Here is a 26,064-nt window from a genome sequence, read left to right as displayed (position 1 = left end):
CGATCCATATTGTTGCAAATGGCAAGATTTCATTCTTTTGTATTGCTGAGGAATATTCCTTTGTGTGTATGTGTGTTTATACACCACATCTTTCTTATCCATTCATCTATTGATGGGCATTTGGGTTTCTTCCATATTTTGGCTATTGCAAATGATGCTGCAATAAACATTGGGGTGCATCTACCGTTTAATTAGTATTTTCATATTCTTTGTGTAAATACCTAGTAGTGGACTTACTGGATCATATGGTAATTAGCTAGTTTTAACTTTCTGAGCAACCTCCATGCTGTTTTCCACAGTGACTGCACCAGTTTGCATTCCCAGCAGTGCACAAGGATTCTTTTTTCTCCACACCTGTACCAACATGAGCTGTTTTTTGTGTTTTTGATTTTAGCTATTCTGATAGGTGTGAGGTGATACCTCATTGTGGTTTTGATTTGCATTTCCCTGATGATTAGTGATGTTAAGCATCTTTTCATGTAACTCTTGTTATCTGGATGTCATCTTTGGAGAAATGTCTGTTCATGTCTTCTGCCCATTTCTTGACTGGATTATTTGTTCTTTGGGCGTTGAGTTTGATAAGTTCTTTATAGATTTTGAATACTAGCCCTTTATCTGATAAGACATTTGCAAATATCTTCTCCCATTCTGTAGGTTGTCTTTTTGTTTTGCTGGCGGTTTTCTTTGCTGTGCAAAAAAAGCTTTTTATTTTGATATAGTGCCAGTAGTTACTGGGGTTTTTTTGCCTTCATTTCCCTTGCCTCAGGAGACATATCTAGAAAAATGTTGCTACAGCCGATGTCAAAGAAATTATTACCTGTGTTCTCTTCTAGGATTTTTATGGTGCCAGATCTCACATTTAGATGTCTGATCCATTTGGAGTTTATTTTTGTGTGTACTTTAAGTGCTTTGGTTTCGTTTTTTTGCATGGAACTGTTTAGTTTTCCCAGCACCAATTGATAAAAGATTGCTTTTTTCCCATTGCATTTTCTTTCCTCCTTTGTTGTAAATTAATTGACCATATCATTGTGGGTTTATTTTTGGGCTCTTTATTCTGTTCTGTTGATCCATGTGTCTGTTTTTGTGTCAGAACCATACTGTTTTGATTACTACAACTATATAGTATCTCTTTTTTTCCCCCCTTGGAGCCCAACAGGGGGCTTGAATTCATGACCCTGAGATCAAGACCTGAGCTGAGATCAAGAGTTGGATGTTAAAAAAAAAAAAAAAAAAAGTTGGATGCTTAACTGACTGAGCCACCCAGGTGCCCCTGTAGTGTATCTTGAAATCTGGGATTATGATACCTCTAATTCTTTTCTTTTTCAAGATTGCTTTGGCTATTTGGGGTGTTTTGTGATTACACACAGTTTTTGGAATTATTTCTTGTAGTTCTGTGAAAAATACTGTTGGTATTTTTTTTTTTAAAGATTTTATTTTATTATTTATTTGACAGAGAGAGACACAGTGAGAGAGGGAACACAAGCAGGGGGAGAGGGAGAGGGAGAAGCAGGCTTCCCGCCGAGCAGGGAGCCCGATGCGGGGCTCGATCCCAGGACCCTGGGATCATGACCTGAGCCGAAGGCAGACGCTTAACAACTGAGCCACCCAGGCGCCCCTGTTGGTATTTTGATAGGGATAGCATTAAATCTGTAGATTGTCCTGGGAAGTTTTAGCAATATTTAGCAATATTCTTTCTCCCCATCCATGAACATGGAATATCTTTCCATTTATTTGTTTAATATTCAGTTTCTTTCACATTGTTTTATACTTTGCAGAGTACAGGTCTTTCACCTCCTTGGTTAAGTTCATTCCTAGGTATTTTATTATGTTTGGTGCAATAGTAAATGGGATTGTTTTCTTAATTTCTTTTTCTGCTACTTTATTATTAATGTATAGAAATGCAACAGATTTCTGTATATTGATTTTATATCCTGCAACCTTACTGAATTCATTTATCAGCTCTAGAAATTTTTCGTTGACGTCTTTAGACTTTTCTATATGTAGTGTTTTGTCATCTGCAAATAATGATAACTTTACTTTTTTATTGCCACTTTGGATTCCTTTTATTTGTGTGATTTCTGGTAGCCAGGATTTCCAGTACTATATTGAATAAAAGTGGTGAGAGCAGAATCCTTGTCTTGTTCCTAATCTTTTCCTAATCTTAGGGGAAAAGCTCTCAGTATTTTACTACTGCGTATGATGGTAGCTGTGGGTTTTTTATATATGGCTTTAGAGTTATGTTCCCTTTAAGCCTACTTTGTTGAAGGTTTTTATCATGAATTGATGTTTAATTTGTTAAATGCTTTTTCTGCATCTATTGAAATGGCCATATGGTTTTTATCCTGTCTCTTGTTGATGTGAGGTATCATGTTGTTTGATTTGCAAATATTGAACTATCCTTCCATGCCAGGAATAAATCCCACTTGATTATGGTGAATGAGGTTTTGATGTATTGTTGGATTTGGTTTGTTAATATTTTGTTGAGGATTTTTGTGTCTATGTTCATTGAGATAATGGCCTGTAGTTCTCTATTTTTATAGTGTCTTTATCTGGTTTTGGTATCAGGGTAATGCTGGCCTCATAAAATGTATTTGGAAGCTTTCCTCCCTCTTACATTTTTGGAATATTTTGAGAATAGGTTTTTTTTTTTTTAAGATTTTATTTATTTATTTGACAGAGACATAGAGAGCACAGATAGGCAGAGCGGCAGGCAGAGGGAGAGGCTCTCTGCGGACCAGGGAGCCTGATGCTGGGCTCGATCCCAAGACCCTGGGATCATGACCTGAGCCAAAGGCAGACACTTAACTAACAGCCACCCAGGCGCCCCAAGAATAGGTTTTAACTCTTCTTTTTTTTTTTTTTTTTTTTTTTTTTTTTTTTTAAAGATTTTATTTATTTATTTGAGAGAGAGAATGAGAGAGAGCACATGAGAGGGGGGAGGGGCAGAGGGAGAAGCAGACTCCCTGCCAAGCAGGGAGCCCGATGCGGGACTCGATCCCGGGACTCCAGGATCATGACCTGAGCCGAAGGCAGTCGCTTAACCAACTGAGCCACCCAGGCGCCCAGGTTTTAACTCTTCTTTAAATGTTGGATAGAATTCACCTGTGAAGCCATCTAGTCCTGGACTTTTGTTGTTTGGAAGTCTTTTGATTACAGATTCAATTTCGTTGCTGGTAATTGGTCTGTTCAAATTTTCTATGTCTTCCTGATTCAGTTTTAGGAGGTTATATGTTTCTAGGAATTTATCCATTTCTTCTAGTTTTATCCAATTTGTTGGCACATAATTTTTCATAATAATCCCTTATAATCCTTTGTATTTCCCTGGTGTCAGTTGTTATTTCTCCTCTTTCATTTCTGATTGTGTTTCTTTGAGTTCTCTCTCTCTCTTTTTAATAAGTATTGCTAAAGGTTTATCAATTTTGTTGATCTTCTCAAAGAACCAGCTTCTGGTTTCATTGATCTATTGTTTTGTTTTGTTTTTAGTTTCTATTTTCTATATTTGTACTCCTAATTTTTATTCTTCTTTCTTCTGTATAGCTTGTCTCTTAATGATCTTATGTTGGCCATATGACATTGCTGATATTTGACAGTTTTTGATTTGTAAAAAGAACAGAGTCATTTCACTCTCTCTAATAGTTAAAGAGCAAGGTAGATTCTGGAAATATAAAATAACAAATTATGTGATATGGTTTAGTCACTAAATCATGTAGCAGTTTGAAAGAATAAAGTCATTACCTTGGATGAAGAAAATAGGAAAAATCTTCATAGAATAGAGTTTCAGTTTCAATCTCTAATCACCTAGAGGGGCTTCTCCTGAACATTCAGTTTTTTCTTGCTATTAATAGTTGAATTAACCTGGTAAGCCCATCAGATTTTTGTCTTCATGTAGAATTTTTTTATGTACATGTTTTTATTTGAATACCAGTTTTTATTCTTTTGGTCCCACATTTATTCTTTCAGTTCATTTTTTGTGTTTAAAAAAATAACAAAATTTATCTCCCTAATCATTTTTAAGTGTACAGTTAAGTAGTGTTAAGTATATTCACACTGTTGTCAAACAGATCTTTAGAACTTTTTCATCTGGCAGAACTAAAATTCTTTATCCATTAAATGCCTCTGTTCCCCCTCCCTGCAGCCCCTGGTTATGATCATTCTATTTCCTGTCTCCATGAAATAGACTATGTTAGATACCTCATATAAGTGGGATCAGAGAGTGTTTTTGTCTTTTTGGCTCATTTCACTTGGCATAATGTCCTCAGGGTTCATCCATGTTGTAGCATGTGATACAATTTACTTTCCTTTTTAGTTTTCTTTCAGAGTTACTTAAAAAAATTTTTATACAAAAAATACAAAAAGCTGTACATAACTAATGCAGACAAATTAAGGAGTTAGAAATAAGTATACACCTGTGATCATCATTGCAATCTATGCCATAAACCTGTCCATCACTTTTAGAAGTTTTCTCCCACCTTCTCACTTGTTATTATTTTAGGTTGTTTTTTTATTTATTTTTTATTATTTTTTAAAATTTTTTTAAAGATTTTATTTATTTATTAGAGAGAGAAACAGCATGAGAGGGGAGAGGGTCAGAGGGAGAAGCAGGCTCCCCGCTGAGCTGGGAGCCTGATGTGGGACTCCATCCCAGGACTCCGGGATCGTGACCTGAGCTGAAGGCAGACGCTTAACCGACTGAGCCACCCAGGAACCCTATTTTAGGTTGGTTTTTTTTTTTTAAGATTTTATTTGTTTATTTGTCAGAGACAGAGCACAAGCAGGGAGAGAGGCAGGCAGAGGGGAAGCAGGCTCCCCGCTGAGCAGGGAGCCCGATGCGGGGCTCAATCCCAGGACCCTGGGATCATGACCTGAGCCGAAGGCAGACGCTCAACGACTGAGCCACCCAGGCGTCCCTATTTTAGGTTGTTTTAATGATAAAACACTTACCATAAGGGCTACCCTCTTAGCAAATTTTTAGAAGATTTTATTTATTTATTTAAGAGAGAGTGTGAAGGGAGGAGTTGAGGGAGAGGGACAAGCAAACTCTGCACTGAGCATGGAGCTTAATGTAGGGCTGGATGTAAGGATCCTGAGATCACTACCTGGGCCGAAATCAAGAGTGGATGCTTAACCCACTGAGCAACCCAGGCACCGCCCCACTCAGCAAATTTTTAAATATACAGTACAGTTTTGTTAACTATAGGCACTGTGCTGTTCAGTAGATCTCTAGGACTGACTTTGTGTAACTGAAAATTTGTACTCTTTGATGAATATCTCCCTCCCCTAGCCCCTGGAAAGCACCATTCTACTCTCTGCCTCTATGAGTTTGACTGTTTAATAGTCATAATGTAAGTGGTTTAATGTAGTATTTGTTCTTCTGTGTCTGGCTTATTTCACTTAGCATAATGCCCTCTAGGTTCCTCTGTGTTGTCATAAATGGCAAGATTTCCTTCCTTTTTTGATGCTAAAAAGTATTCCATTGTGTGTGTGTGGCACACACATACCACATTTTATTTATTTGTTGACTGATAGGCATTTAGGTTGCTTCCGTGTCTGGGCTATGGTGAATAATGCTGCAGTGAACATGGGAATATAGATACGTCTTTGAGATCCTGATTTCAATTTCTTTGGTTATATATCCAAAGTGGAATTGCTGAATCATATTGTACTTCTGTTGTTAGTTTTTTGAAGATCTTCCATCCTGTTTTCCAAGGTGACTGTATCAATTTACATTCCCAACAACAGTGTACCAGGGATCCCTTTTCTCCACATCCTCACCAACACTTGTTATCTTTTTTTTTAAATCATATCCGTCCTACCAGGTGTGAGGTAATATCCCACTGTAGTTTTTACATTTCCCTGATGATTTTTGATGTTGAGCACATTGTCCTATATATGTTGGCTATTGATGTATCTTTTTAGAAATGTTTGTTTATTTCCTTGGCTCACTTTTAATCAGGTTATTATTATTTGTTTTTGCTATAATGTTGTAAGTTCTCTATATGTTTTGAATATTAGCCCTTTATTAAATACATGGTTTGCAAATATTTTCTCCCATTTCATAGGTTGTCTTTTCATTTTGTTGATTCTTTCTTTTGCTGTGCTGAAGCTTGTTAGTTTCATGTAATCCTGCTTGTCTCTTTTTCCTTTTGTTGCCTGTGCTTTTAGTATCATAACCTTTATTTTTAAGGCTGAATATTATTCTTTTGTATGTATATGCCACATTATCTTTAACCACTCATCTATCAATGGTCATCTCAGTTGCTTCAAACATTTTAGCTATTGTGAATAATGCTGCTATTGATATGAATGTGCAAAAATCTCTTCATGACTCTGCTTTCAATTCTTTTGGATATATAACCAGAAGTGGGATTGCTGGATCATATAATAGTTCTATTTTTAATTTTTTGAGGAACCTCTTCATGTCGAAGTTTTCACAAGTTTAATTGCTGTTGCTTCTGCTAAACTATCTGAAAATCTTTATTTCTTGATTAATGCAATTTTTTTTTTTTTCATATCCAGGGCCCTTGCAGAATCTCCACCATCTGTAAACAACCTCAAGAGTGAACTTGGTGATAAAGGGAAGAATAAAGATGAAGGGGAAGTTTGTAACAATGAAAAAAAGGCTGCAGGTGTTTGTCTTGAGCCTCACCCAGAAGAGAAAAAGAAGAAACGTTCTGGATTCAGAGACAGAAAAGTATGGAACACAGTCTTATAAATTAGTCAGAACTGTTCTTAATTCTAAATTAGAATAATGCAGTTGAGTCTCTTTTATAGTTTATTTCAGATGGTTCGTATTCTCCTTGCAGTGATATTCACCTTTCTGCTATTTTCTTTCCTTTTTTTTTTTTTTTTAAGATTTTTTATTTATTTTTTGACAGAGAGAGACATAGCGAGAGAGGGAACACAAGCAGGGGGAGTGGGAGAGGGAGAAGCAGACTTCCCGCTGAGCAGGGAGCCTGATGCGGGGCTCGATCCCAGAACCCTGGGATCATGACCTGAGCCGAAGGCAGTCGCTTAACCAACTGAGCCACCCAGCACCCCTTTTTTTAACATTTAAAAAAAAGATTATTTATTTTAGGGAGAGAGAGAGAGAGAGAGAGCAAGTGCACAGGTGCATGGGGGAAGAAACAGAGGGAGTAAATCTTCAGGCACACTCCCTGCTGGTCAGGGAGCCTGATGCAGAGCTCAGTGTCATGACCCTGAGATCATGACCTGAGCTGAAATCAAGAGTCGGATGCCCAACCAGCTGAGCCACCCAGGCACCCCATCATTTCTCTTTTTGATTTGAGGTGTGAGGTGATATCTCCTTATAGTTTCAATTTGCATTTTCCTGATAATTAGTGATGTTGAGCACCTTTTCATGTATCCATTGGCCATTTGGATGTGTTCCTTGGAAAAATGCCTATTTAGGTCATTCTGCCCATTTAATTGAATTGGTTTTGTAGGTTTTTTTGTTTTCGTTTTTGCTTTTTTTTTTTTGGCTTTGAAAGTTTTTATTTTAATTCCAGTTTGTTAACATACAATGTTATATTCATTTCAGGTATATAATATAGTGATTCAACAATTCCATACATCATCCATTGCTCATCATGACACTTCTACTCCTTAATAATCCTGTCACCTTTTTAACCCATCTCCCTACCCTCTCCCCTCTGGTAACAATCAGTTCTCTATATTTAAGAGTCCATTTTTTGTTTGTTTGTTTGAGTGTGTCTTTTTAAATAGACTCCTCACCCAGTGTGGGGCTTAAACTCAAAAACCTGAGTTTGAGCTGAGATCAAGAGTCAGACATTTAACTGACTGAGCCACCCAGGTGCCCTAAGAGTCTGGTTTTTTGTCTTTTTTTCCCTTTGTTCATTTGTTTTATCTCATAAATTCCACATATGAGTGAAATCGTATGGTGTTTGTCTTTCTCTGACTGACTTATTTTCATTTAGCCTTTTACCCTCTAGATCCATCCATGTTGCAAGTGACAAAATGTCATTCTTTTTTATGGCTGAGTAGTATTACATCGTGTGTGTGTGTGTGTGTGTTGCACACACACACACACAACCTCTTCTTTATCCATTCATCTGTTGATGGACACCTGGATTGCTTCCATATTTTGACTTCTACAAATAATTCTGCAGTAAGTAGGGGTGCATGTATCTCTTAAAATTAGTGTTTTTGTATTCGTTGGGTAAATACCCAGTAGTGGAATTACTGGATCATATGGTAATTCTGTTTTTAATATTTTGAGGAACCTCCATACCGTGTTCCATAGTGGCTGCACCAGTTTGCATTCCCACCAACAGTGCACAAAGGTTCCTTCTTCTCCACATCCTTGCCAACACTTGTTTCTTCTGTTGTCGATTTTAGCTATTCTGACAGGAGTGAGGTGATACCTCATTCTGGTATTGATTTGCATTTTCCTTATTAGTGATGTTGAGCACTTTTCCTGTACCTGTTGGTCATCTCTGTGTCTTCTTTGGAAAAATATTCAGATCTTCTGCACATTTTTAAATCAGATTTTTTTTTATTGTATAAATTCTTTGAATTTGATAAAAGACAATGTCTTTTTGTTATAAAAAGCCCTCAACAAATTGGGTAGAGAAGGCACTTACTGCAACTTAAGAAAGGCAGTATATGACAAACCCACTGCTAACATCATAGTGAACACTGAAAGGTTGAAATCTTTTCCTTTGTAATGAGGAAGAGGGCCCACAGGGGTGCCCACTCTAAACTGTCTTTTACTAAAGTACTGGGAGTTCCACCTAGAGCAATTAGGAAAGACAAATATAAGGCATCCAAATAGGAAAGAAAGAAGGAAAATTGTTATTAATCTGGAGATCATATGATCTTATATAATGATAATCCTAAAGACTCAATCAAAAAGCTATTGGAACTGATGAACAAATTCAGCAAAGTTGCAGGATATAAAATCAATATGCAGAATTGATTATGTTTCTATACACTAACAGTGAATTATCTGAAAAGGAAATAAAGATAATTACTCCATTCACAGCATCAAGAACAATAAAATACATAGGAATAAATTTAACCAAGGTAATGAAAGATCTGTACAATGAAAACTATAAGTCTTTGATGAGAGTTATAAGAAGACACACACAAATGAAAAGATGTCCTGTGTTGGGGCGCCTGGGTGGCTCAGTTGGTTAAGCGACTGCACTGTCACTTGCATTCACTTGGCCTCAAGGTATTATAGCCTTGATTTTCCTTAGGCATTATACCAAAATTAAACCCTAGCACTGGTTTCAGGACCAGCAGTTTTATTGAAGAGAACTGTCTTAACATCATGAAGTTCAAGAATGTTTTAAGTAAATGATTGAATGTAACTATTATAATTCTCTTAGTAAATCTTTTCACCAGGCTAACCATTTCAAAATCCTACAGTTATCTATATGTCTTAGCTTCTAAGCCTTTGTTATCTTAGAATGCTGTATTCCAAACCTTTTATAGTTTGTTAGCATTCCTTTGAATATAACCACTTAAAAGGAGGCAGCTTTATATCATTTAATGTGGTGTGATCTCCAATATATATTGCTAAGTAAAAAAAAGTAAAATATGTACTGCACAGTATATCTATATTAAACTTTAACAATATTGGGAATGCAAAAATCTGTTACATTCCTTGGCCTATTGTTTTAAACTAAAACTAATAATATTCAGCAACATAATTTAGGGACTTGTAACAACCCAGGAATCTGGTGAGTCTGAAGATTATTGATTTTTAAGGTGTTGTCTCTCTGTCTTTATCTTGTATAGGATGGACTTAATTTTTCAGTTCACAAAAACATCTTTTGCAGTGGCTATAGTTTATATCCTAAACATTGCATACTGAATATTTTTATTGTTGTTGTTCAGAAGAACAAGAATATAGATGTCCTAAATAAAGTTATTTCTTCTGTAGCCAGTATTATCCAGCAGGTAGTTGTAATATAATATAAAATGCCTTTGAGTTAAGACTTGTAGCTAAGTTTTAAGGCTGCTAAGGGGTTGAAAAGCTCCTTAGTGTGTTTGCCACATGCCAAATATTTTGATAAAATCTCTGAAGTCAGTACTCAGATTTTAATGCAAATTAGCATTGGAAGATTCCTGTGATGTATAGTTACAAATTAGCAGTCCTTTCATAGTTACTGAATGCACATCTGGTAGTGGAATTAAGACCACCACAATAGGGGCGCCTGGGTGGCTCAGTCGTTGGGCATCTTCCTTAGCTCAGGTCATGATCCCAGGGTCCTGGGATCGAGCCCCACGTCAGGCTCCCTGCTCAGCGGGAAGCCTGCTTCTACGTCTCCCACTCCCCCTGCTGTGTTCCCTCTCTCGCTCTCTCTCTGTCAAATAAATAAAATCTTTAAAAAAAAAAAAAAAGACCGGGGCGCCTGGGTGGCTCAGTTGGTTAAGCGACTGCCTTCAGCTCAGGTCATGATCCTGGAGTCCCGGGATCGAGTCCCACATCGAGCTTCCTGCTCAGCAGGGAGTCTGCTTCTCCCTGTGACCCTACCCCCTCTCGTGTTCTCTCTCTCATTCTCTCTTTTGCTTGCTCTCAAATAAATAAAATCTTTAAAAATTAAAAAATTAAAAAAAAAAAAGACCACCACAATAGCTGTTGTCAGTGACCTCAAAGTGACCAGTTAGCCAGGAATGGCATGTAGTGTTAGTTGTGTTAATATGGTAAATTAAAAACATTCATAAAGTTTTTCTTAACATTGGCAAATGACTTTTAGACATTGAACTATTAGATTTTTAGATCGTATTGTCTTGACACATTTCTTACCAGTTACTTATAAGATACTGCTTATTTTTGGCTACCTCAACATCTAAAATGCAGGAATGAGAGAAATCTCTTTTACCAGAATACCGACTACATAGTATTCTGGTGAAAAGATTTCTCTCATACCTGCATTTGTAAAAGAATATTATGTAGAAGGTACAGTGTTTTGTATGTTTCATGCACAGAATCACAACTTGGTTGCCAGATTAAAAAAAGGGCATATTAATATTATACTCTTTTAGTAAAATGTGTGCCATATTTTATTTTGTTACTATTCAAATACTATTCAAATATTGTGTTCTTCCCAGCTTTTTTCTAAGTATGGTGTTTGTAAAATATTTCCTAATCTAATAGTCAAAAGTAAATGTCTTATTGCTTCAGACTTGTTAATAGTTTCCATGATATGTAATTTTATTTTTTAATGCTATTATTTAATGTACTTTGTGTTTGAAAGACTATTAGCTCTTTAAACCTATGAATTCCCAATTCTGTTTTGTTTGGGGATTCAAGAAATTTTGTCAAAGTAAAAACTGTAAAATCAATCCCTTTTTAAAAATTTGGTATTTAAGAATCTGTAGGCTACCCTATATGTGTCATTATACCCTGTTACTGAGACCTTTTGAATTCTTGTATTATGACAGTTTTCAGTTTTATAGTTTTCAATGATTTAAGACATTAAGAAATTATTTGCAAAAAATTCTAAACAAAAGTTACAGAAGCATTGCCTCAACTGGAGTATGAGTAGTATTTTGGAGGGGAAAGGTTTGTAAGTTTTTGAAATTCAAGTTTATGTCTAATATAAAAAAATTAGTTATAGAAAAAAGATATAATAAAACATCTCCATAAACAAGATAGAAAATAAATGAAAATGAGAATTACTTAATATAGAAATACTCTGAATTTCTAATTGTAGGTGATGGAATATGAGAATAGGATTCGAGCATATTCTACACCAGACAAAATCTTCCGATATTTTGCCACCTTGAAAGTAATCAATGAACCTGGTGAATCTGAAGTGTTTATGACTCCACAAGATTTTGTGCGATCTATAACACCCAATGAAAAACAACCAGAACGTAAGTGCTAAAGTGAAAAATGAGATTGTGATATTAATTTTATTATATGCTTCTTTGTTTCTTTCTTTGTATTGCCTAGCCATTATAGTTATATGCAATAATTATATTCATTGTGTAGTGACTGAATGTCAAGCATTATTCCAGTCTATCGGAGTACAAAAAAGGACTATCCTCGGCCAGGGTATGGGTTGAGGAGATTATACCCAGGTGTCATCTACTAGAAAAATTTAAAGACATATACTTGTTGCCACTGGGCCACGGGGGCACAAATGGGACAAGCAGCAGACCAGAAAGCCTGGAAAGGAGGAGACTGAGAAGGAAGACATTTCAGGGAGTAGGAGTTTTGTAGGACACTGCATACACCTGTAAATCCAGAGTATGCCCAGGGCCAGACATGTTTGGAAAAGACTTGAGTGGGCTTGTACCCCTTGCTGATCTTTGTGCTCCATGTGAGGAGGTAGTGAAAGTTAAAGCAGAGTTGTAGGAAGTCTAGCTAAAAATCAAAGGAAGTCCCCAGCTCAGAGCCAATCTGCAAATGTTAGGAGAGTTGGGGTGTTTTTTGTTTTATTTTTGCATTTAAAGAAGTCTCTGTCATGTCACTTGCTGACTGTTTAGATAATAGAACAGAAATTTCAGTAGTGACACATGACAGAGAACACGATCTTTGCAAAAATATTTTGGAAAAAAATCACTAAACACTGATGACTGTAGTCCTCAACAAGGTATATAAATCAAACACTGGGAAATAGGGAGAATCTGTTTTAATTACCCCATTATAATATTCAAAATGTCCAATTTTAATAAATTGTATGGCATACCAATAATCAGGAATAAATGACCCATCAACAGAAAGAAAAAGAAATTAACTAGAAACCATCCCTGAGGAAGCCCAAGCATTACACTTATTAGACAAAGACTTAAAATCAACTGTCTTAAATATGCTCAAAGAGCTAGATGAAACCATTGACAAAGAGCTGTAGGAAACAAGGTGAACAATGTGTTAATAGAGAATACCCATAAAGGAATAGAAATCATAAAAAAGGAACCGAGTAATAATTCTTAGGCTTGAAAAGTACAGTAGCTAAAATAAAAAAATTCACTAGAACCGTTCAACAGTAGATTTTTTAGTAGGGAGATAGAAGAATCACAGAACTTAGATTAATTGATACTGTCCAATCAGAGGAGCAGGATGCAAAAAGAATGAATAAAAATGAACATAGCCTAAGATACATAAAGTATACCAACATTTGTGTAATGGGAGTCTAAGAAAGAGAAATTAAGACATTTCCAGATAATCAAAAGCTGAGAAAGTTTGTAGCTTGTGGTTCTTCCATACCAAAAATGCTAAATGGAGTTCTTTAAGATGCTACACAGTAACTTGATGCCATACAAAGAAATTAAAAAATAATAAAGACCCATAAAGGTAATTACATAGGGAAATATAAAAGCCAGTATTGCTTTATTTTTTGTTTGTAACTCCTTTTTGCTTCCTTTATGATTTAAAACACAAATTCATCAAACAACAATTATAAGTATGTTAATGTTGAATCAAACTACATTATTTTCTTTTCTTTTTTTTTTTTTTAAGATTTTATTTATTTATTTGACACAGAGAGAGAGAGAGAGAGGAATCACAAGTAGGCAGAGTGGCAGGGAGCGGCAGAGGGAGAAGCAGGCTCCCCGCTGAGCAAGGAGCCCGATGTGGGACTCGATCCCAGGACCCTGGGATCATGACCTGAGCCGAAGGCAGACGCTTAACGACTGAGCCACCCAGGCGCCCCTCAAACTACATTATTTTCAATTTAAGATGTTAATTATCCCTAGATTAGCCACTAATAAAATAACTAAAATCTACAGAAAAGGAAATGAGGAGAAAATAGAAATGGTACACTAGAAAAAATTAAACACAAGAGGGCAAGATTGGAGGATTCAAGGGACAAAAAATATGTAAGACATAGAGAAAACAAATTACAAGATGGCAGAAGCAGATCCTTTCTTACCAGCTGTCACTTTCAAGTGAATTAAACTCATCATTTAAAAGAGAGTGAGAGGAGAAGAAATATGATCTAACTTTATATTGTCTACAAGAGACTTACTTTATTTATTTTTTTTTTTAAAGATTTTATTTATTTATTTGAGAGAGAGAGAGAAACAGCATGAGAGGGGATAGGGTCAGAGGGAGAAGCAGGCTCCCCGCTGAGCCGGGAGCCCGATGTGGGACTCGATCCCAGGACTCCGGGATCATGACCTGAGCCGAAGGCAGTCGCTTAACCGACTGAGCCACCCAGGCGCCCTACAAGAGACTTACTTTAGATCCAAAGACACAGGTAGGTTGAAAATGGAAGTGTCTAAATAGTAACCAAAAGAGAGCTGAGGTGATTTTACTAATATCAGAAAAAAATAGATTTTTCCGAGAAATTGTTACACAAGACAAAGACATTATGTGTTGATAAAAGGGTCAGTTCATCAAGAAGATATAATCATGATAAATACATACATACCAAATGACAGACCCCAAAATATATGAAGGAAACATTGACAGAATTGAAGTGAGAAATGGTTTTTCAATAATAGCTGGGGTACCTGGGTGGCTCAGTTGGTTAAGCATCCAACTCTTGCTTTCAGCTTCGGTCGTGATCTCATTGGTGGTGAGATAGAGCCCTGCATCAGGCTCCAGGCTCAGCAGGGAGGCTGCTTGAGGTTCTCTCCTCTCCCTCTGCTCCTCCCTCTGCTCTCTCTCTCAAATAAATGAAGCAGTTTTTAAAATGCTAAAAATGGTTAAATTAAAAAAAATAATAATAGTTGGGAGACTTCAGTACTGCCATTCCAATATAGACAGAAGGTTAGTCAAGAAAGAGGACTTAATGCTATGAACCAATTAGACCAAAGATATTTACAGAACATTCCACTCAAGGAGAGCAGAATACACAGTCTTCTCAAGTGCAAATCAAATAGTCTCCAGAACAGACCAGATAAACCATATGTTAGGTAATAAAATGAATCTTAATAAATTTTAAAAGATTAAAATCATACCAAGCATCTTTCCTGCTTACAATAGAATGAAACTGTCCATCAATAACAGAAGAAAAACTAGAAAATTCATAAATATGTAGAAAGTAAACAACCAGTGGATCAGAGAAGAAATCACAAGAGAAGTTAGAAAATACTTTGAGATAAATGAAAGAGAAAACAGAGTTTACCAAAACTTATGCAGTGCTGCAAAAGCAGTGCTTAGAGGTAAACTTATAGCTTTGAACACCAAAATTTAAACAGAAGAAAGATCTCAAATCAGTTTCGTTAAAACTGGTGTTGGAATTAAAAAGAAAAGCAACAAAACCCAAAGATAGTAAAATAGGGAAATAATAAATAAATGAAATGGAGAATAGAAAAATGAAAGAGAGAATCAATGAAACAGAAAATTGGTTCTTTGAGGGCGCCTGGGTGGCTCAGTTGGTTAAGCGACTGCCTTCGGCTCAGGTCATGATCCTGGAGTCCCGGGATCGAGTCCCACATGGGGCTCCCTGCTCGGCGGGGAGTCTGCTTCTCCCTCTGACTCTCATGCTCTCTGTCTCTCATTCTCTCTCTCAAATAAATAAATAAAATCTTTAAAAAAAAAAAAAAAAAAGAAAATTGGTTCTTTGAAAAGATCAACAAAAATGAGAAGCCTTTAGCTAGACCAGGAAAAAGAGAGAAGGAAAATAACTAAAATCAGAAATGCAAGTGGGGAAATTACTACCTACTTATAGAAATAAAAAGGGTTATAAGAGAATACTATGAAGAATTTTATACCAGCAAATTGGATTATACCTAGATAAATATGGACAGATTCCTAGAAACATACAAACCACCAGAACTCTTTTTTTTTTTTAAAGGATTTTATTTATTTATTAGAGAGAGAGCGCACGCATTCTCTCACAAGTGGGGGTGGGAGGGGTGGGAGAGGGAGAAGCAGACTCACTGTTCAGCAGGGAGTCCGATGCAGGACCCTGGGATCATGACCTGATCGGAAGGCAGATGCTTAACCGACTGAGGCACCCAGGCACCCCCAAACTACCAGAACTCTTACAATTCAACAAAAAGACAAACAACTCAAGTAACAAATGGGCAAAGGACTTGAATAAACATTTCTCCAAATAAATAGGCAAATGGCCAATAAACACATGAGAACATGCTTAATTTATTAATCATGAGGGAAATACAAATCAAAACCTTGATATACTACCTCACACCCACCAGATTGGCTATAATTTAAACACAAACAAATGTTGGTGAATATGTGTAGGAGTTGACTTGTTGCTGGTGAGAATGTAGAATGGTGCAAACACTGTGGAAAGCAATTTGGACATTTCTCGGAAACTTAAACGTAGAATTAACCATAGGACCCAGCATTTCCACTACTAGTATAAGCCCGAATGAATTGAAAACAGGTGCTCAAATGAGTACGTACATATGAATATTCGCAGCAACACTATTCACAGTACCCGAAAAGTGGAAGCACCCCAAATGTTTAACAGCTGAATGGATAAACAGATTATAGTATATACATACAATGGAGTATTTTTCAGGTGTGGATGAACCTTCACAACATTATGCTAAGTGAAACAAGCTAAACACAAAATGCCACATATCATATGATTTTATTTATATGAAATATCTAATATAGGTCAATCCATAGAGCTAGAAAGTGGGTTGTTAGTTGCCAGTAGCTGGGTTGGGGGAATGAGAACTGATTGCTTAATTGCTTTGAGGGTTTCTTTTTCGGAGTGGTGAAAACGTTTTGGAACTAGATAGAGGTGGTAGTTAACGCAACACTGTAAATGTACTAAATGCCACTGAACTACACACTTTGAAATGGTTATTTTATTTTAATTGAATTTCACCTTAATTTTATTTTATTTTATTTTTAAGATTTTATTTATTTATTTGACACAGAGAGACACAGCGAGAGAGGGAACACAAGTAGGGGGAGTCTGAGAGGGAGAAGCAGGCTTCCAGCTGAGCAGGGAGCCCGATGTGGGGCTCGATCCCAGGACCCTGGGATCATGACCTGAGCCAAAGGAAGACGCCTAACAACTGAGCTACCCAGGCGCCCCCACCTCAGTTTTTAAAGGGGGGAAAAAGTGAATGTGCAGTCAGTCCTCATTTGCAGGTTTTGTGTTTGCACGTTGGCATACTCACTCAAATGTACCCGTAACCCCATAATCCCTGCTTGCAGTGCTTTTGCAGTCATCTGCAGATACGTGCAGAAGAGCAAAAATTTGAGTCACCCCTTACATATGTTGGCCAGCTGAAGTCAAGCAAACTAAAGCTCTGCCTTTTTGTTTCAGCTTTCATTCTTTAAACAAGTGTTCTTGGAGGGAGGGCAGGAGAGAAGAGGGAGAGAGAATAAAATGTCTTTAAACAGAAACACCCGTAGAACAAGGTTTTTTATATATTGATTGACTAACAAAAATGTTGTGACTAGAGGTTCGAGGAACCTAACCCCATATTTCCCCTAGGAGAAATTGGTCGGTATTTAGCAATTCACTTTTCATGGCAATTTTATAGAACATAAGTACCACAATTAGCAAGAAATGATGATATGATGTCTTGATTGGCTTTAAAACAATCTGGAGTGAGGGGAAGAAGTAAGAAGGTTATAAATGAAATAGGGTTGGTGATGTGTTGACAATTGTTGAAGCTAAGTGATGAGTGTATACATGTTGATTATATTATTTTCTGTATTTTTATACTTGAAAATTTCCATAACAAAAAATGTAAATATGTAGATTTCTTCCACCTTTGAGGGGGTGATAGTTCTACCCAGAGTTTTCATTTGTCCTAAAGATGTATTAATGTTGATAAATATGGGCAAAACATTACAAACTCCCTCGTTAGAAAATGTCATAACTCTTTCTGGTTCCCCAAGCTCACACTGCTATTTCACATGTTTGTATTTTGACCATATAATTTACTCACCCTGAGTGATGCCCTTTCCCTCTCAAATACATGATGAATTCTTATTTATTTTTCAAAATCCAACTCAAATGCCACTCCTTATGGTGCCTTCCTGAAACATATCGTTTCGTTTTTATATCCTACTCCTGTACCATATATGCTTTAGAGGATCTCTGCTGCTGTAGCATGGGACCTCTGCAGGAGCCCACTCAACTGTGTTGGAATATGCACACATGTGGAGGTACAACGGAGTTTACTCTTTGTTGAGATTTGATGGATAAATACTCTCTTCTCCACTGTCTTGGGTGGTCAGTTCTGAGACATAAACTACATGGTTTCTCAGATGGACCAAGGAGAAGTGAGCCCTAGTTGTCTAAAGCAGTAATCAGCTCAATAACACACCCTTGAATTGGCTTTCCCTCCTTTCCTGTTTGCCTTTTCCTGATCCTCTTGCAATGATTCCCTACTTTTCAGAAAACCCAATCTAGACATCATTTATTTTACCTCATTTGTATTATAAAATTTCACACATTTTGGATTTTCCTGATTGTATCCCTATGGTATTATTTAATATGTTCTTCTATACTTTGCATTTCACCCATGTAGAAAATATATAGAAAGCAACTGAAAGAGAATATATCAAATGTATTCTCTAAATGCTGAAGTTATAAGGAATTATTTTATTCTTCTTTATGTGTTCCTTTATTTTCTAACAGACTGCATATACATTTATTCAACGAGTATTCACTGATTGACCTCTGCTGTGAGTTAGACACTTTTCTATGTGGAAGGGATGCAGTAATGAATAACATAGACAAAAATTCCTCCTTTTACAGAGTAGACAGTCTCTTATAATCAGAAAGAAGGTATATAAGGTTTCTACTAATTGCATTGAATTTTAGATTAAGAACCTTTTAAATTAGTTTTAGCTCCTTGTGAGATGTGGAAGGAGAGATTAAAGAAGGCTTCCATTTAAGATGGAGAAAAAAGGATTGTAAAATATTTTCCTGGTTTTTATGATAGTAAAATATTTTTGTACCTGTCAAATTATTTCTGAATCTAATTTATATCAGTAACTTTAATTTAAATAAGAATGTGCTTTGCTTCCAGTGTGACAGTGAAAATGAAGCAATATTCTAGGCATGTCACTAAAGATTATTTGGTCGTTTGAGGAAGATTTTTTTTTTCCCTTTAGAAATCATATATTTTAATTGCTTCTACCCATTTTGATATTTAACTTTATAATCTTTTGTTTTTTAATTATTGAAAAACCTGTTACATGAGCAGGATAGTTACTAAATGTCTAATATGCCGTGCACATTCCTGGTTTTCATAAAAAGCCAGAATAATGAATAATTGCTTTTCTTTTAAGGTGATGATCATGAGGGAAAATTATAATATATTAAAATGAGATCCGTTTGGGAAATCTGGCTTCATTTTTGTTTGCTCATGAACAAGAATTTCCACAAATGTTAATGCAGCAGAAGTAAAATATGTATTATTCCTATATGGGTTGAAATAAAGAAAAGAATAAGGCTATTTCTTTTTATAGTTTGAATTTCTATCATCAGATGGCTGGACTATAGCCAGTAGTTCATATTTCAACTTTGTTGTGTCATGTCTTTCACACATACCATATCCCAGGATACCTAACAGATCTAAATTTATAAGTTTTAGTTTTAGAACAGTTTAAAGCATACAAAGTCCTAAAAGTGAGCAGGTTTTTTTTTTTCAAAGATTTTATTTTAGAGAGAGAGAGAATGCAGGCAAGTGGTGGGGAGGGGGGAGAGGGGGGAGAGAGAGAGAATCTCAAGCAGACTCACCACTGAGTAGGGAACCCGCCATAGGGCTTAATCCCAGGACCCCGAGATCATGACCTGAGCTGACATCAAGAGTCGGGCGCTCAACAGACTGAGCCACCCAGGTACCCCTAAGCAGTTTTGAAATGAGTGGAGAGCTAGGGGTGCCTGGGTGGCTCAGTCGTTTAAGTGTCTGCCTTCAGCTCAGGTCATGATCCCAGGGTCCTGGGATCGAGCCCTGCATCGGGCTCCCTGCTCCGTGGGGAGCCTGCTTCTCCTTCTCCCTCTGCTTATGCTCTCTCTCTCTCTGTCAAATAAATAAAATCTTAAAAAAAAAAAAAAGAGTGGAGAGCTAATGAAGTTCAGTAAAAAGCTGACTAAGAATATTTCTGCACTGAATACCAAGAAAATTTAGAGTAGCCAATACATTAAATGGGGAAAAAAAGTACAGTATATACTTGAATATGTCTCATCTTCCTTTCTGTTCAATCTTCATGTCTGCACCATCCCCAGGTATAGTGGATAAGGCAGTTGCTTCAGGCTCTGGGCTTTGAGTGACTCTTGCTACTGTAGTAACCAGTATTACATAGCCAGCCAATGATTGGGAGAAGCAGCAGCAATGGGAGAATTTTTAAAGAACTATATAGAAAAACTTGAGCTTTAGTTAGAGTAAAGAGGATCCCTATTTCCTTTCCACCATATCCCACTGGCTGACAGTATTTATATTGACTTGATTTTGTCTCTGTGGAACATGAAAAGAATGTAAAAAGGTAAACATAGATCATACTGTGATTTACTTATCCTGAACTTCATGTTCCCTCTGGAATGACCCTTCATGCATTTAATAATCTTACCTTTACTTCGAGACACATAATTTTATACTTGATCATATACAGTGGGTTCTGGCTCAAGATGGTGACGTAGGAGGATTCTGAACCTCCTCCCACGGACACACCAAATCTGTAGCTACATACAAAACAATTTCCTCTGAAAGAAACCCAAAAACTAGATGAGCGACTCCTACACATTGGGCAAATGAGAAAAAAACCCACACTGAAATAGATAGGAGAGGCTGAGACACATTCTTGCCATAAACCCCATCCCTGGCACAGCAACCAGTAGTCAGGAGGGAATTCACAACCCTGAGCTTCTACTGGAGGAGCTGGGGCACTGAACCCCACAGCTGGCACCCCAGTTTTTGAGACCTGCACCTGAGAGATGAGCCTCCTGAACATCTAACTTTAAAGCCAAGAGGCCTTATGTCTACAACATCCAAAGGGCCCATGCAAACACTACATCAAAAACTAATGATGAAGTTATGGTGACTAACAAAAACTAATGATGAAGTATGGTGACTAACATAACATAATAAAATAAATAAATAAATAAAATGAATTTGGAGGCCAAAAAAACAAAACAAAACAAAAAACAAAGGGCCCATGCAGAGGCAGGACTCACATTTGTAGGTTCTATAGGACTGTATCAAACAGAGAAACGGTTCTTAACCAGGGCACAGTGCAGAGACAACAGACTGAAATACATCCCCAGTCTTTCTGTGAAAGAGGCCTATTGGCTTGTTTTGAAGCTTTGGCCTGTGGAGCAGGCTTCTGGTTTAATGCACATCTGAAGGACTGCTGAAATACTCTGCAAAGACCTTGGAAGTCAGTGGGAGCTATCTTTGTACTCTCCCTCTGCCTCATTCCAGGTCACCAGGATCTTCTGGAAGGGAACTTGTGCACATGTCTGGAGCTCTGGTTTGTGTCACTGCCACCCAGGACACACCCCTTGATCACCTGGCTATCCTGGCCATTAGGGTTTATGTTTGCAGGTGCCATGGGACTGTAACAAATGGAGAAACAGTTCCTAATTGGCTTCCTCCCCAGGGCACAGTGCAGCAACCTGAGACTGAAAAATACCCCAAGTTTTTCTGTGATAGAGGCTTATTGGCTTATCTTTATAGCTGTGGCCTGAGAACAGGCTTCTAATTAAACACACATCTAGGGGCCAGCTATAATCCTCTCCAGAGACTGGGGAGACTGATGGGTGTCATCTTCATCCTCTCTCTGCCCTGCCCTAGGTGGCAAGTTTCTGAGAAAGGAGCTTCTGTACATATTTGGCTTCCCAGCTTTTGTGGCTTCCGCCCAGAGGACACAGCTTTTAATAATTTGGCTCTGGTAGCAGTGGGGCTTGTGTTTACAGATTCAATGGATAATAAGAAACAAACAAAAAACAATTTTTAACTGGCTATCATTCAGGGCTCAGTGCAGAAGCAGCAAACAAAAACACCCATCTCCCAGTCTTCCCCTGAAAGAGGTATATTTGCATACTTCAAAAGCTGCTACCTGGAGCACCTGAGTGGCTCAGTCGGTTAAGTGTCCAACTCTTGGTTTAGCTCAGATCATGATCTCATGGGTTCTGGGATCAAGTTCTGCATTGGGCTCCACGCTAGGCATGGAGCCTGTTTGGGATTCTCTCTCTCCCTCTCCTTCTTCCCTCCTCCCCTCAAAAAAGCTGCTACCTGAGAGTCTGGCTTCCAATTAGTTTGAATCTAGGTGCTGACTGAGATTCTCCTCTTTGACATACTGAGAAGGTCTTGGCATATCCTCAACTACTAGGAGCCTCTAAGAGTAAAGTAGGCTGCTTGGACAATCAAAGGTTTGAGAGAAAACCAAGAACTAGGGCAGGGTTGAACAGTAAGGTTGAATTTCTAAATGAGGTCATTCCTTTAGGATTGAGAGAGGTGGCTGTTTTGTTGAATGCATGGAAACCCAACACAGAGAGTCAAAGAAAATGAAGAGATAGAGGAATATATTCCAAAGGAAAAAAGATAAAACCTCAGAAAAAGACCTTAATGAAATGGAGATAAGTGATTTACTTGATAAAGAGTTCGAAATAACAAAGATGCTTACCAAACTCAGCAGAATAATGTGTGAATAAAGTGAGAATTTCAGCAAAGAGAGAAAATATAAGAAAGTATCAAATAGAAGTCACAGAGCTGAAGAATACAATAACTGAACTGAAAAATACAATAGAGGGGTTCAACAGCAGGGTAGCTGAAGCAGAAGAAAGGATCAGTGAACTTGAAGAAAAAGCAGTGACCTATTCAATCAGTGTAGCAAAAAGAGAAAAGAATAAGAATGCGTGAAGATAGCTTAAGGAACTTACGGGACAACATCAGTGGACCAACATCCACATTATAAGAGGCCTAGAAGGAGAAAAGAGAAAGGGGCAGAAAAGAAATCTTATTTGAACAAGTAATGTCTGAAAATTTCTCTGAGCTGGGGAAGGAGACAGACATCCAGATCCAGGAGCTCAGTTCTAAATAAGATGAATCCAGGGGCGCCTGGGTGGCTCAGTCGTTAAGCGTCTGCCTTCGGCTCAGGTCATGATCCCAGCGTCCTGGGATCGAGCCCCACATCGGGCTCCCTGCTCCGCGGGAAGCCTGCTTCTCCCTCTCCCACTCCCCCTGCTTGTGTTCCCTCTCTCGCTGTGTCTCTCTCTGTCAAATAAATAAATAAATCTTAAAAAAAAAAAAAAAAAGAAATGTTAAAGGAAGTTCTTTAAGCTGAAACAAAAGGGCACTAATTTAGTAATAGGAAAGCGTAGGAAAGTACAGACAATGAATATATTTTTGAAGCTTTTTTGTGCTACTGTTTTCTCCGCAACAAGGTAAGTTACTTCTGTTGAAGAACCTTATCTTCTACTTTTACTTTTAGTTCCTTGCAGTGTTGCTGAGTATAGAGCAGGTGTTGGTCAGCAACAGTGAACTGCCTGTTTCTATATGGCCTATGAGCCGAGACAGGTTTTTACTTTTTTTTTTTTCTCATTTAAAAAATAATACTTTGGGGCGCCTGGGTGGCTTAGATGGTTAAGCGTCTGCCTTCGGCTCAGGTCATGATCCCAGGGTCCTGGGATCGAGTCCCACATCGGGCTCCCGGCTCAGCGGGGAGCCTGCTTCTCCCTCTGACCCTCCCCCCCTCTCATGCTGTTTCTCTCTCGCTTACTCTCTAAAAAATAAATCTTTAAAAAAAAAAAAAGAATACTTTGTGACACCTGAAAATTATATGAAGCTCAAATTTAGGTGTCCATAAAAGAGTTTTATTGGAGTATATCCAGACTCATTCATTAGGTATTATTTATGACAGCTTTCATGCAATAGCAGAGTTAAATAGTTGCAACAGAGACTATATGTGGCCCACAAAGCCTAAGATATTTTCTTTTTTTTAAAATTTTATTATGTTCTGTTAATCACCATACATTACATCATTAGTTTTCGATGTAGTGTTCCATGATTCTTTGTTTGCGTATAACACCCAGTGCTCCACCTAAGGTACTTTTTTTTTTTTTTGATACTTTCTATTTGACCTCTTATGGAAAAAATTTATGACCCCTTCCAAAACAATAAGAAACATATGTATTGTTCTCTGTCCTTGGTTTCTGACACAGAGCTCCCAAAGCCCTTGTAGTTAGGATGCCAGGAGCTACCCAGAATCTGTTCTTCTCATATGGATGGCAGAGTTGTAAGAAATCAAGCCAACCTCAGAAGTCCATTCCAGAGGTGACTTAAGGTGGCTCTGTCAGTTAAGTGTCTGCCTTTGTGATCTTGGTGTCCTGGGAATGAGCCCCATGTCCAGCTGCCTGCTCAGTGGGGAGTCTGCTTCTCCCTCTCTGTCTGCCTCTCCCCCCACCCCGCTTGTGCACGCTCTCTCTCTCAAATAAATGGATGAAATCTTAAAAAAAAAAAAAAAAACCCATTCCACTCCCCTCCCCTTACCTTATGTCTCCCTCCCTCCCTCTTTTATATTCTATCCCTGAGATAGAACCAATTTAATGTGTCTCTCTCTGTCAAATAAATAAATAAACTCTTTAAAAAAAAAAACAACAAATAATAAAATGGTAGACCTAAAACCAAACATATCAAAAATTACATTAAATACAGATCCTCTAAACACATTAATTAAAAGGTGGAAACTATGATATTGGATAAAAAATAAAATCCAATTATATGTTGTCCACAGGAAACCCATTTTAAAGATACTGCTATATTTAGGTAGATTAAAAGTAATAGGATGGAGGGATGCCTGAGTGGTTCAGTCGGTTAAGCATCCAACTTGATTTCAGCTCAGGTCATGATCTCAGGGTTATGAGACTGAGCCCTGTGTTGGGCTTGCAGTGGGTGTGGAACCTGCTTAAGATTCTCTCTCTCCCCACCCTAAATCAATCAATCATCAACCAACCAGTCTCTCCCTCTGGCCCTCCCCACCCAAAATAAACACATAAGGTGATAGGATGGAAAAAGATATAATAAGAAAAATGAATCAAAATAAAGAGTGGCTACATAAATATGAGACCAGGTAGACTTCAGAGCAAAAAAATATTAGCATAAAGGTCAGTTACATAATGATAAGAGAGTCAATTCATGAAGAAGACAGAATAATACATTTTAAACATGTATGCACCTACATGTAATTAACATTACATGTTAATTAGTTAATTAGTTGAATTTAAATTAAAAGCATAAAAAAATAAAACAAGTCTTTTAAATGTTCGTTATGAAGCTTAAACTGAGGGGCGCCTGGGTGGCTCAGTTGGTTAAGCGACTGCCTTCGGCTCAGGTTGTGATCCTGGAGTCCCTGGATCGAGTCCCGCATCGGGCTCCCTGCTCGGCAGGGAGCCTGCTTCTCCCTCTGACCCTCCCCCCTCTCATGTGCTCTCTCTCTCTCATTCTCTCTGTCTCAAATAAATAAATAAAATCTTTAAAAAAAAATGAAGCTTAAACTGAGAGTATTCTTTTATTTATTTATTTATTTATTTATTTATTTTTGAGAGAGAGCGAGTGAGGATAGGCGGGGGCGGGGGGGGGGGAGCGCAGCGGGATATGCAGACTCCCTACCAAGTAGGGAGCCTGATGCAGAGCTCAATCCCAGGACCCTGGGATCATGACCTGAGCCGAAGGCAGATGCTTAACCAATTGAGCCACCCAGGCACCCTACTGAGAGTATTCTTACAGCACTTCTGCACATTTATATTACTTTTGGTGTGGGCTCAAGAAGAGAGCCAACTGCCACAATTAAAAGGTTTTTAGATAAAATCAGAAAACATTCATTTTATCTTTCTGAGCTTCAGCTTTCTCATTAGTAACAACAATAAGATAGTGTTTACATCACACTAGGAGCATTTAATGACTTCGAAATTTCTTTGGATAAAAGTTTAAGAGTCACAGGAAGCACCTTAAGGAAAACAGCATAATGTCCAGTGTTTCTAAGCATGGACCCAAAGAGCAGAGGTGGAGAAATGGAAGGGAACCATGTTATAGGGGAGTCACTTGAGTATCATTTTCATACTACACAGTCTGTGTTTTCCCCTTCCTTCTCCATACTCTCCCTCCTCCCAGTAATTGGACCTAATAGAAGCTCTAGAGGAGTAGTGAGTAAGAATAGCTTGAATTATTTCATCCATCCACATTTCCCATACTACATCC

General features: G+C 37.6%; 1 protein-coding gene across 7 annotated transcripts in view; it reads left to right on the top strand.

Annotated features, from left to right (window-relative positions):
- The window catches only part of MICU1 (mitochondrial calcium uptake 1), a 238,907-nt gene that overhangs the window by 76,875 nt on the left and 135,968 nt on the right, over nt 1-26,064 (top strand). For all 7 annotated transcript variants that reach the window (XM_021699547.1, XM_021699544.1, XM_021699543.1 and 4 more), the window contains 2 exons: nt 6,517-6,691; nt 11,685-11,847. In XM_021699547.1, coding sequence (XP_021555222.1) covers nt 6,517-6,691; nt 11,685-11,847 — 338 coding nt within the window. The remainder of the gene's footprint in view (nt 1-6,516; nt 6,692-11,684; nt 11,848-26,064) is intronic.

This window comes from Neomonachus schauinslandi, chromosome 6, assembly GCF_002201575.2.
Source record: "Neomonachus schauinslandi chromosome 6, ASM220157v2, whole genome shotgun sequence".
In the NCBI taxonomy this organism is placed as follows: domain Eukaryota; kingdom Metazoa; phylum Chordata; class Mammalia; order Carnivora; family Phocidae; genus Neomonachus; species Neomonachus schauinslandi.
The sequence above is the reverse complement of the archived record's forward strand: the minus strand, read 5'-3'. Positions and strand labels throughout refer to the sequence as shown.